This window comes from Aquila chrysaetos, chromosome 14, assembly GCF_900496995.4.
Source record: "Aquila chrysaetos chrysaetos chromosome 14, bAquChr1.4, whole genome shotgun sequence".
NCBI lineage: Eukaryota > Metazoa > Chordata > Aves > Accipitriformes > Accipitridae > Aquila > Aquila chrysaetos.
The window spans coordinates 33,455,565-33,468,747 of record NC_044017.1 but is presented as its reverse complement, the minus strand read 5'-3'; the positions used below and the strand labels follow the sequence as shown (position 1 = coordinate 33,468,747).

General features: G+C 40.6%; 1 protein-coding gene across 1 annotated transcript; it reads left to right on the top strand.

The window, feature by feature from the left end:
• The first annotated feature begins 50 nt into the window (after window positions 1-50).
• On the top strand, window positions 51-12,881 carry CKAP2 (cytoskeleton associated protein 2). Its single transcript, XM_030036477.1, has 9 exons — window positions 51-181; window positions 2,236-2,323; window positions 4,665-4,740; window positions 6,527-7,350; window positions 8,405-8,591; window positions 9,191-9,358; window positions 9,905-9,977; window positions 10,712-11,105; window positions 12,000-12,881. The coding sequence occupies exons 1-9, from the start codon at window positions 121-123 to the stop codon at window positions 12,235-12,237; spliced, it is 2,109 nt and encodes a 702-aa protein (XP_029892337.1). The 5' UTR covers window positions 51-120; the 3' UTR covers window positions 12,238-12,881.
• The last annotated feature ends 302 nt before the right edge of the window (window positions 12,882-13,183 follow it).

Below are 13,183 nucleotides of genomic sequence, written 5' to 3'. Positions count from 1 at the left end.
CGGACGCCCTCCCGCTCGCCACTGGCCAGTTCAAGCCCCGCGGCCGGACCAATCAGGGAGGCGCTTTGCGGCGCGGGTTTCAAACGGCCATCGTCAGCCGCCTTGATACTGCGGGCGGTTATGGCGGCGCGTCCTCCTCCTCAGCTCCCGGCCAGCCGCAGGTCCGAGCCGGCGTACCGAGGTAAGGCCGCGGGGAGGGGGGCTCGACCGGGCTCTGCTCGCCGCCGGGGCTGCCTGTCGTTAGCGCTCCGCCTAGCTCCGGGTAAGGCCGCCGCCGGTCAAGGCAGGAGCCGGTGGCAGAGGGGAGCGGGAGGTGAGGGCAGGCGCCTCAGGCGGGGTCGGGGACCCGGCAGGTCTTGGCAGCCGCGCCCGCTGTCGCGGCCTCGGAGCTTGCGACCAGGTCTGCGAGACTCCCTCCTCCCCCCGCAGGGCCGGGACCGGTGCTGGTGCTGGTGCTGTCCCCGCCTGGCAGGGCTCCTGGGGCGAAAGCCTTCCTTCATGATGGAAGGCACGCCTTAACGTAAGGGCAGCCTATTGAAACAACCAAATGCTCCGGTCTAGACTGGCACTCTTCTCTTTGTTATCTTCTGAGCGGTTTGGCTTCTGCGAGTTGTACGAACCGAATGGTTTTGATGGGGCTTTGCTGTTCGGAGTCGGCGAGAGCCGAGTTTCTGAAGCAGAAGGTGTCCGGGGGGGCTCAGGGTGCACGCCGAGCTTGCTGCTGTGCAGCATCTCTTGGCAGGTCCGCCGCTGGTGTACTAGGTGGTGTACGCCTTGAGAAGCAGGTGGTGTACGCCGCCTCTCGGGCTTCGTTCAGCGCGGGCTTGGACAGGTGTGCTAAAAAAGCACTATATCCTAAACGAAACAGAGCGTTGCAGCAAGCCTAAGTCTCAATCCACTCTGCTGGCTGTGTGTTTCAGGCTTTGGTGTGTCAGTGTGTGAGAAAGAACTTGCCTTTTTCAGCTCTCCCATACTAGGAGGAGGTCCTCAGGGTAATTATCCCATTCTGTGGGAGGACAACTTTTTACCACGGAGAGTGCACAATCAAGTGCTTAATTCTTTTCAGGATTAACATTCAGGTCCTCAAAGACGATAATGTTTTAGCAATCTCTACAGTCTGAACTTCAGTAATACGGAAATATCTCAGCATTAAGGGAACATGTTGATGGACCTTGCAGAGATTTCTGAAGTGTGAATCAAGAACAACGGGCAAGGCAAAATATGAAGGACAGAGAGCATGTGCAAAGAGATTCAAAAGGTGACTCACGCCTGCCTAGGAGGGGCAGAAGTTGGGGTTTATATGCAAGTTCTTTGACAACTTCCACTGCTGAATGAGCCTGTCTGTGATGGAGAATGGTGCAATGCCATGAGTTCCCAAATGCCACAAAGGAATTGTTGTTCTGAGTCAAAGATAATGCTTTAACTTCTTGCTCTCACATCCCACTGCATGTGAAACAGTTGTAAGACTTGGAGTCTTAACTGTCTAGACTGACTAGCTTGCCTTGGGTGGCAGGACCATCTTACCCCAGCTGCTTCCAGCAAGCCAAGGTCACTAGCTCCCTACAGGAATAAGGAAAGGTCTCTGAAAAAGATCAACAGTGTAGTCCTATGAAGAATGTAAGTCTCTGGTGTGCAGTCAACCAGCGAAAACATGGGAAATAGTACCCTGTTCTGAGCGACTTTCTATATTAAGACAGTGACAGCTGGCTTAAGACCTTCTCAGGATCGTTTTGTGCTGTTATTAACATTCCCATTGGTCCAACAGTTGCGCGGATGCCCAGATGACAAGGGAAATGATTTTGCATATGGTCAGTTGGGTTCATGTGCATGGTGTTTTTCATGTGTGGTATCCTTACCTTACTACTGTGAAAAGTGTGCTTGTTGAACCAATGGTATGTGAAATACTGGACAGGCATCCAGAAGACAACAGAGCGAGCCTAACTTCGTCCCATCACAAAATTATGGTTTTTAGCTTAATGCAGTGAAACAGCCATCTTGCATAGCTGTGAAATGACATTCAACTGTCCCTTGAATAGAGCCTTTCTCAAGAAATGAGAGAATGTGTAAGACATCGTAAAATGTGAATATTAAACTAAAGACTTTCTTAATCCACAGTGTATGTTGCATAATGTCTTGCTTTTCTAATTGCATTTCCTTTTTCTCGAAGAGACAAAGTTTGGCATTACTATTTTAGCTGAAAACATAATATGTCTTTTTCTTTTTTAAACCCACTAGAACAAAGACGACAAAAAGTTGAAGAATATCTATCAAGAAAAAAGACCTTTTCTACCGTTCCCATTCAAGAAAACCAGACATCGATCAGGTAGTATCTCTGCTATGGCTTATATTCCTTTAGAAAGGTCTGTGGTTGGTGGGAAAAACACAAATAGCAGTTCTTGCAGAGAACCTCAACCAAAAGGTGAGACTATGCAATAGTCCGGTGATCCCATGGATTTCCTAAAGTCCTTTTATTGTCAGCAAATACTAAAAGTTAGATGCAATTCATGAAGTATATTATCTGCTCCTCTAGACTGAGACTGGACAGGATACCCTCATGGCAGAGCTCTTATTTCAGATGCCACTTTGCTGTTTGCTTCTATAACCTTCCTTCTGCAAATAACTTCCCCCTCGCCTCTCTTTCTACTCAGGCTATACTGCATGTGTTCACAATGCACTTGATCTAGCTTCATTGTGTTTTTATAGCTACTAATTCACTATTTTCTGCTAAAAGCAAATACATTGTAATAAAACCCAGCCTGTGTGATGGCCAGCAGGTTGACAAAATGTTCTACAAACAGAATGTGGGCACCTATCACCAATTAGTAGTGCTTCTTTTTATTGATTTGTATTTAAATTTTCCTGCTGTTTCTAAAGTCTGGACACTTAGTATAAGACCTTCTAATAAGCAACAGAAGTTTCTTTAGAGAAGACAATGGTGTGAAGGAGTACAGAAAGTTCTAGGTCTAACATTAGTTCATGGTGTAGCAATGTTTTTGCAACTAGTAAATTTCAGTCTGAAATTTGTTCCCCTCTAAATGTGAAGCTTTGCTTCCCATTTTGTATACTTGAGGTGGCATGGTCCCATGTTCAATAGCAAGAATTACTTGGTAGTACAAATCTAACTGAACAATGACCTTTGAATATAAAATACACTTAAATGACAAGGATAAATATAATCTGTCAAAGACTTGCTCATGTAGCAGGAAAAGGCAAGTGCTTTCATGTTGTAGAAAGCTATCTTGTGTTAGAAAATCAATGCCAATTCATTGTAGCAATACTCTTGATTTAGAATTTGATCTACTTTACTTTTCCTTGTTTTCAGTTTCTTCTCTGGCTATTAAATTCCAGGGCTTTTCATAGTTTTAAGCAATGAATTAACTGAAGACTATAACGTATGTGGGTATGACTAATGCTTTTATTTTGTAGATATTTCCCTTTTGTGAAGCTATCGCTGTTCCACACTGTTGACTACCTGAAAGGAGGTTGTAGTGAGTTGGGTGTTGGTCTCTTCTTCCAAGTAACAAGTGATAGGACAAGAGGAAATGCCTCAAATTGTGCCAGGGGAGGTTTAGATTGGAAATTAGGAAAAATTTCTTCACCAAAAGTGTTGTCAAGCACTGGAACAGGCTGCCCAGGGAAGTGGTTGAGTCACCATCCCTGGAGGTATTTAAAAGACGTGCAGATGTGGTGCTTAGGGACATGGTTTAGAGGTGGACTTGGCAGTGTTAGGTTTATGGTTGGGCTCAATCTTAAAGGTCTTTTCCAACCTAAATGATTCTATGATTCTCTAACTTCTGATCAGTTCCCTTAACATGTATTCTCCATCATAGGTGACACGGAGGTGATAGCATGATGCAGACTGCTTTTTGTGGCATTTCAAAGTCACTAATTATCTTTATTTTCACTAATTCACCTTCATTTTCAACTCAGCTGTCTTCCAGAAATCTGATGCAAAGATAACAGTTGCTAACTGGAATGTTAATTTTCAGTCACATGCAATAGCGCCGCATGTTTCATATAATGTATCATGAGGCATTTGAGGAAGAATTTGGATTTTTAACTTTAAACTGAGATGTTTTTCTTCTGAGCTGTCAATACATTTTCATAGTTGCTAGGAGACAATACTGGTCTTGGTGGTTTTGTTCCTCACGGGGTAGTCCAATGCCAGCTCTGGTGCCTGACTGCAGGTTTTGGAACCTGTCAGTGTGGTAGGAACTCTGTATCCTTGTTCAGACTGGCCTCAAATGGCCTGGCCTCTGATGATTGCAGTAGCTGAACTTCAACTCCCTGTGCTGCTTCTCCTTCCCCCTCAACTGCAGCATTTAGAAACTTGACCTTCTGTAGCAGATGCATCAGGCCAGACAGGTTTGTGCTCATCCTTATACATGAGAATGGCCCCTGCAGTAAATAGGGTCTGTTTGCTTTTCTTCCCCTCTGTTAGCCAGCTCTTTATGGTATAAGAAGGGATGTTTTGCAGCCTGGGCCCTGATCAGTGGTTGCTTAGCCATTTATTTTTTCTGGAGTAAGAGTACAAGCTGAATAGAAATGCTTCAGCATGAATTCAGCCTGCAGACTGCCACCTGGACCATGTGAACTTACTGTAAAAATACATTCCTTTGTTATGTTACAGGATGATTTAAGATATCTTCTTATTTTTTAAGCAGTAGTAGAACTAGAAGAGCAACTAGCAATAAACTGCAAGACAAAATACAGCTCTCAATATCTCCAAAGCCAGAAATGGTAAGTTTTTGACTGATATTCAAATACTGGTGGCACTCTGTTTCTGTGGCTACAACATTACACTCACTTTAACTGTATTTAAGTTACAGGACTCCCAGAGCATGAGAAGCTTGCAGGTGCAGAGGTGCAGTTTCTTAAGACTTTATTCAGTGACTGCTTATTATATGACTGCTTATTATGTTTTTTTGGAGAGCTCTCGCATTACTGTATATAATGGATCATACTGATATTCAGCTTGTACCTGAATGGAGACAGGGTTAAAGAGGATACCATTGTTGCTGAAAGAATTATTAAATTTTAACAACTTTTCTTGAGACTCTCAGAACTTTTTGGATATATTTTCAGTCCTTGGGGAAGTTATTTAAAATCTGAGCAAGGTCTTCTGTCAGAGTAGAGGATTCTTCTATTGTACTCTGTTACTTGGGAAAAAAAGAAACAACTAACAAACTGCTGAATTTCTGTGGTGTTTTTTTTTTTTTTTTAACCTAACTGGAGTTCAAGCAAATGTTTTCCCTATATCATTTTGTGTCACTTTTCCAGAATTAAGACACACGTGGTTGTGCTGCTTAGAAATGGCAAAATAGAGATTCTTCTCTGGACCTGTTCTCAGGGACAGATGAGGGAAAAAAACTGGGCACAAAACCCGTGCTCATTAGATGGTTTTGAGTTTGGGTTCTGAAAGATGTGAGAGACCTGGGGTTATTTGAGGAGGAAAGCAAAACCCTTAAAACTTCAAAATTGAGTGTTGAGGGGAAAAATTCCAAAAGTGAGAACAAAGTTGGTTTAGAAATTTCCTGAAGGGTGATATTTTGGTCTGTCTTAATGTCTTATGTGATTTTTAAAGTTGAGTTAAACTACATAGCTTCCTGAAACAACAGCCCTTGTACTCAAACTCTAGTTATTGGCTCGGTCAAATCTAACTTCTAAGCCTGAATGACAGACCTAGAAGTAAGATGTGGTGTAGTTTTCTTAAAGTTCAAGGGCAACCTCCTTAAAGGAGAAGAGTATCAGCTTCTGCAGACTTCCATGTGTCATTCACATGTTTTTTTTCCTGCCTTTGGATCTTTCAGTCTTCCATAAGCTGCTGCTTGGATGATGCTGAATTAGGTGCTGTAGAGCATCTTCTTTGGAGGAAAAGACTAGGTGCTACTTCTCATGGCATCTGGGCTAGAGTTATGCTGAGAACACAGGGTTGAGAGTTTCAGAGAGTAGTAACGCCATATAAAACTCAGGTGTCTATTCTTAACTACAGTATCCTACAGCTCATTATTAAGAAAAATTCTCTCTCTTCTGGCAACATATCCTAATGCCCTAACTAAAGGCTTTACTCACTAGCTTGTGTTAGGCTATCCACACTAAGCAGAGGAATGGTGCCGCCATTAAGTGATGGGGTATGCAAACTGCGATACTGTTTTTGACTATGTACAGCCTAAAGCAAGTTTCTACTTTTATGACTTTCCTTAGAAGGTGATTTTGGCAGTTAAAAGCCAGCAGTTGCTTTGAGAGTTTTGTTTCTGTAAGAAGACAGTAGCCCTCAGGCCTTCTTACTTCCAAGGCAGAGTTTAAACAACCCTTATTTGATTTTTTTGATGTGAATTCTGCAATAATAGTTGACAAATACTCTCTCTACTCAGTATATGTACACTACTTTTGTAGATACTTTTAAAATGGCATTTACTGTTAATTACTTTAGTCCTGCAAGTGAGTGAAAAACTCTTTGGAAACAAGTAACATGCAGCATGAATGTACTTTTAACATATCTCCATGGATATGCTTTTGATTTCAGGAGAATAAAGAGAATGCTAATAAACTGTTATGGGACCAATCAAATGGAACCTCAGAGAAAAATGTTATTTTAAACTCTTCCACAATCATACTGACAAATTCCATATCAGGGACAAATTATAATCCTGAAGATCATGCTTCCAAGGATGGAGTTACTGAAATAAAATCTCAGCATGTGTCACTCAGCAAGTCCTCCTTGCAAATAAAAAGCATAAAAGAGAAGCAATTGATGGCAGAAAAACAAAAGTCAACTATCGGCCTACCAAAGAAACCAGTGCTTGGTACATATCGTGGCAGAGTTATTCAATCCAAGATAAACTCCTTCCGAAAAGCACCAAAAAGTGAGGGTGAGAAGAGTTCTTTGCCAGACAAGAAGCTTCATCCTTCTGCCACCAAACCAGCAGCAAGTTCTTTGTCCACCAGCAGCTGTAGTGTAGTTCTGAAGACCACCAAAGTCACAAACTACCCTAATTCTGTAAACCCACATGGTGCCCTCCAATTCCAGAGCAAACCATCTGACAAAGCTGCTATTAACTCACAGTCCAGTCTGAAGAAATGGCAACCAACATCTGCTGCAGCACCAAAGAAAGTAACAATCCAAAAAATGACTGGTAGAAGGGGACCACAGCCGCCAAAAGCTGCTTCTAACAGTTCTGACTGCAGAGTGCTAGGAGTGAAGAAAAGTGCAGATTTTTGTGAAGATGCAAGACCAGAAGCTCCAGCAAAACCAATTTCTGTTGTTCCTGATACAAAGTTGGGATGGAATTCTAAAACTAATGGCAACAGAAAATCTGTTCTGCCAAAAGAGTCAGCAGAAGTGAGAAGGTAACTGAATTACTGTTGTAGCTTGATCTTGGGAGGTATTTAGACCTTCTTTCCAAGAATATCTATTTTCAACTATTTCTTGGTGTAGATTTGCTGAAAAATAAGAGAACTGAGTGTTTGAACTTGATGCTCAAGGGCAGTCCACTGAAACTGTAGACTTAATACTGAGAAATCAGGATTCAGACTAATTGCACCAGCTCTTCAGGCTTACAGCTTGTCCTGTGTGGTTATAAATAGAAAAGGCACATTGCTCAAGCTGTCTGGTTTTTAGGCTAAGTGTTGAGACAGCCTTAGGCATGACACATAATCCTGTAAGTGAACTGCATATGTATGCCACTTTTTTTAAAGTGGCACGCTTTTAAAAAAAACAAAAAGATGACTGATGCAGGATGTATATAGAAGTGAGTGTGTTTATGGACTGAAGGAGTGCACTTGTCAGTGACATGTTTTTCAGCTTGGTGAATGCAGGTTAGGTGATGGGGTGAAGATTCATAATCTAAAAGTTATTTAGTATTCTTGGTAGTGCTCCTTGTAGAAAGTCACATTTACTAAAAAATGGTGGTGTAGGGGGATGGGGTTGAAATGAAATATATAGGAAGACTGAATTACACTTATAAGTCAGTTTCAGATTTCAGAAGTTGTGTGTAAGGTTTTTCTGGGCTGCTCTCCATGCTTTGTGTCTTTAGAGATAGTTTCTAGTTTTCTGGTTTGAAGTGGGATTAGGGAAGGGAGGTGGCACAAATGAATAAATCAGAAGTACTTTTTACCCTCACTTGAAAAAAAGGGTCTGTAGCCTAAGTCTCTCCTTGCTGCTGGAAAGGGAGAGATTGAAGTGTTCTGACCTGGTAGCTACCTAAAGCAGATAGTGATATGTATGGTTCTGAAATTTCCATGCAGGTCTAAATGGCAGCTGTATTATTTTTAGGATTAAAGGGGGAGGACTCAAGGACTATCTGGAAAGTACATCTTTGTATGACTTACCCTAGTTAGTGTCAGTCAATGTAAAAAATTATAAAACATCTGTCACTTCAGCTAATAATATTCTTAAATGCAGGGCTCGCCTGGATGAATGGAGGGCATCTAGAGGAAGAGTGATGAGGAGACCTCCTGTATCTGTGCTTCTGAGACCCCAGTCTAAAAGTGAAGAACAGGAACTCTCTTCTGGTGATTCTTTAGAGCATGAATTACATAGTGAAAAAGTCAACAAGACTCTTGCAGAATGTCTGCAGTTAACCGAACAGGTATTCAGTCCCTTGCCTACCAAGTTCTAATCATATAGGTCCCTACAACAGGCAAGTCCTATGGGTGTGCTGGACCTGTGAATCAGATGCAGGGGACTAATTGCTCCCCAAGTTAAGCAATAGAGTAGTTTTTTGCTGACACCTGAAGAAATTAGTTCTCACTTAAGCTTCACTAACTTACTGAACTACCCAATAAGATTAGGCAATACCACAGTAATAATGGTAACATAATAAAGTAGAAAAGCTATAATGTAATGAGAGTAGCTATGAAGTAATTCATCTAAAACAAGTTTGCATTTGCAGAAACTTGCCTGGACTTCTGAAAAAGTCTGTTTTAAGTAGTTCTGAAGATGTCTATGCATTCTGCTATCCCTTCTTATTACAATACTGTATAAATAATTCTCATTTGGAAGAATAGGTGAATGACAATTCTTCTGCTGAAATTCATAGTTCAGTCTTGGAAATACTTGCCGTCTTCAACTTTTGGGGTTACTCTCCAAGGAAAGAAAAAATACTTGCTTTCTAGTTCAAATCCAGCTAAAATACAGCACCTCAAAATGTTCACTGCACTTAAATCTCTGCTCCTGTGTTGACTTCAGGGATGTCAAGGCGATGAAGTACGTGCCATGTTGGAAGATCTGACACACAGCATTCCTGGGGCTAAAAAGCTTGCAAAATATTGGATCTGTTGTATGCGTCTTGAACAGATGGGCCCTCTTGAGAAGCTTATTGCTGTCTATGAGGAGGCCATTTTGGCAGGAGCAATGGTAAGCAGCTTGTCTGGAAGTTTGAGATTTAACAAATATGAAGGCATGAAAGTATGGTGTATATAAAATACAACTACTTCTGACTTTAATAAATCCTTTTATAGTAGGAGGAGAACCATGTGACCTACTTGAACGTAAAAATATTCGTTTGCTCTGTAACAGCTGTAGAAACTACTTTCAGGAAGAAAGGTTTAGGATCATCAAAATACCATATGATGTTCTGCCTAGAAGAAAGTAAGGACCAAGGCTTCTAGTATCACTAGAAACCCAGAACAGAACTTAATCTTACATTCATCGATGGACTTAATTCCTGTGCTTTAATATCAGCAAGGTTTCAGGCCATCAAATACAGCCTTAGTGCACCAAATACAGAAAATGCAGGATTCACTTGTGTTCTGACTTATGTCTGAACAGCATTAAATAAAGGGTTTATAACATGAATATCATGTGGTCTATACCACTTTCCCTGCAACTGTTATACCAAATAAGCTGAAATGATGATTCATTTTGGAATTGTTTTTCTAAAACAACATAACTTTTTTCCAGCCTAAAGATGAACTACGACACACACTAATAGATACTATGAAAAATACTGAAAGCCTTTTTAAGTCTGAGGATGGTAAGTCCAAGTACTCTATTCTAGTTAAATGTCTGGCTTGACAGGCAATACAAGCTAATTGTTTAAACTATTTGTGCCTATATTAAATTCTATTTCATGGAAACTTCTCTGTGATCGTTTTGTACTCAATTGTCTTTGAAAACAACCTTGACTAAACTAATCCTTTTCAATTGTGGGCATGTTAAAATGAGTAGTGGTGATACTTTCATATTCAAACTTTCTACTTAAACCCTATCAAAGCAATGTTGTCCAGCTATTTTAGCCTGATAATCAAAGAGTAAATAAAAACTTTCTTGTGAGCTAAAAATCAGTTGCCTCTGACACATAAACTCCTGCACTAGCAGATGCATGGTTGTGTTATGGCATAGTGTCAGTTAAAGGTGGTAAATGCTCAAATTTTGGAAGCAAAGTAGCCATATACATTCCTGTTCAGTATAACATAACCTGACAAGTATTTGATCCCAGAAACTGACTGAAATACTTGTGCAGACCTTCTGTGCTTGGGAAGGAAGAGAATGACTTCTCAGGATGTACTTAGCCTGAGTGTTCATGTTGCAGGTTCATGAACGTGACTAAAATCATTAGTAACTTAAATTGCTGTGGCTCAGACTCAACACATACTTAACTTTCATTCTCATGTAAAGCTTTAAGATTTCAGAGATCTTTCTAAAACATTAACTTCTCTTTAGTTGTAACTAATCACACCTGTACTTTCTTCAATATTTCAATTTTAGGGGGAACTGTGGTAGAAGGTCATTTAAGTGAGGTAGTGGAAGTCAGCAAGGAACCAAATTCATCTGTAGAGCAGGTTCAGGAGGCCTTCAAGGATCTTGGCTCTGATGATGACGACCAAAAAGCAGATAGTGATGACAAGAAGGTGGATACTAGCAGCGAAGTGATCAAAAAAGAAGAAATGGATTTAGACTTGAAACCGAGACAAGAGATCTTGCCAAAAAAGAATAAAAAGCACAAGACTAAAGAACGTGCAAAAAAGAAAGGAAAATGTGAAACAGAAGAGCAGAATCAGGATGGGGTAGAAGATATAGCCATATCCTTCTCTCCTGAGAAGGAGAATGACACATCTTATTTAATGAGATATAATCCATCTGCCACGCCATACTTGGAAAGGTAAGATTACTTTGGGTAACTGTGGAAAGTTTGCAGTGTCTGGGGCAACAGTAATGTTTGTATCCTGTTGAAACAGGGAGGCAAGGCACTGCATTTGTGAACACCTAGTTAAAAGCTCTCAAGAACTTAGCTTTTTAGGATTGTTTCCTCTTCTTTCAGAAGGAAGTCTTTTAAAATAGATTCTTCTATCTACTCAAACTGTTTTGCTTTTTGAATGCCTCACTACAGAGTAATCAAACCTCTCTGTGGCAGAGACAGAAATTCCAGGTTTAGGATCTCTTCCCACAGCCCACATGGCAGTAGCAGTTCTACACTGAGCTAGGTAAAGAGAAAGTAGGTGTCTCCAGCCCTCCCCTTTTCAAATGTAGATGTGGTTGTATGTTGTACAACACAGAAGTGAACAAGATGTAACTGTCCTGTAAATATTATCTTAATTATATCTTGAGGCAAAAATCTGGGTAGTAATCTCAGGACAAAACAGATGACATTTACATTCTTCTTTGCCACGAGGCTTCTTTTAAGATAGCAGACTTAGGAAAGTTGCGCTCAGCTTTGGCATCTGATGAAGCTGGACTCCTGGCAGCTGTCTGCTATCCCTCATAGCAGGAAGGACAGTTTCGCTCTGATGGAATGGGAGGGGGAATCTTCCTTTGGAAACTCTTTTCAGGAGGTTCTGCAGATTAAAATATTTTGCCCAAGAAAAGAGTTTGTACATCTGGTTTTCACTGTATGAATGGGAAAGGGCTTATTTTCTTTGTCTATGGGAATGGGAAAGAGTTGAATAGGAATCATTTCTTGCTGTTTCTGCTAGATGCTACAGAGGTAATTTGTTTGATGGTGTGCCTATGTTTAGTGATTTTTTTTTTTTATTATCACTTTTTTTCTTTTCCTAAGCGTGAAGATGCGCCATGAGGCAAATGACTCCAGTGCTAAAGACCTGAAAATTGTAACCCCTTTGCGATATTCTCAACGCATTCGGGAGAAGATGTGCAAGCTGTTGGATACTGTTAAAGATCAAGATCCATGCGTCTCTTCATTTGAACAGCTGGGAGAATGGGAATCACAAGCCACTGAATTTATCCACAAACAGAGCATTGTGCTCAAAGAAACAAGTGCTGAAGTGGAAGAGTAAAAAATAGCATTAATGCCACAGGGGGGTTAAAGATTGTATCCTTTTTAAGGGTAGTTGGGGAGTGTTTGTTTTTAGATAGCTCCTTTCTCACAGCTACTAAAACTTGCATGGATGGCTTAAGATGAAATTTGACTGCCTGAGTTACTAAACTTCTGAATTTATGTATCTGCCTTTTAAAAATTGTGGTAAAACTGATCTGTTTTAGTACTTATAAACATCAGTGTCTTCGTGTTAAACGTGATTCATTAAATTGAATTAAGGACTAGGTTTAACACTTCATATAACAGTTTGCTTTTAATATATTGCTAATATCTACCGTTTTCCTGTTGCAATTAGAATTGCATAATCTAACTTTTAGTTTAAGAAACAAAAATAATGTAGGCATTCCAATAGGGTAGTGTCCACTACAGCAACATTCTGTTTTGAAAACTGAAACCAGCTCCTAAGGCGTACACTAAGTTTAAACTGTTGTATCCATTTTTAGGGGGTATTTCAACAAAACTGAGTTTAATCCCTTTAGTTACTGGGATTATTCACTATCAAGTACTCTCCCCTAGATGAGGTCTGATACACTAATTACTATGTGACTTCTGTTGGTTTGCATTAGTCTGTAATATGGTAGATTTATTAAACTAATCAACTGAGTTGTATTTGTTCTTTATTTATGGGCTTTAGGCAGGAAACTAATTGTAGAACGTGGCTGTAAGCCTGAAACTAGAATTCTGAAAAGTATTTTAACCTGTTTTCGGAAGTGAACTGTCAGAGCAGAACATCATGAAATTTTTCCACATTCAGCAGAAGCAGAACTTGTGAGTGTTGCAATATCTTCAGTACGCAGAGTTTACATGAACTGTAACTTAAACCTCAGCTGAGCGTTCCCATTTCAGTGCTTCAACAGCCCTCAGGGCTAGCTAGAATCTTCTGTTCGCGGAAGGGACGTGCTCTC

Bases quoted from the DNA above. Each gene is read 5' to 3' on its own strand.
- CKAP2 (XM_030036477.1), top strand. From the start codon at position 121: ATGGCGGCGCGTCCTCCTCCTCAGCTCCCGGCCAGCCGCAGGTCCGAG. The intron at 4,741-6,526 runs GTAAGTTTTTGA...TTTTGATTTCAG, and splicing joins TATCTCCAAAGCCAGAAATG to GAGAATAAAGAGAATGCTAA. The intron at 9,359-9,904 runs GTAAGCAGCTTG...ACTTTTTTCCAG, and splicing joins CCATTTTGGCAGGAGCAATG to CCTAAAGATGAACTACGACA.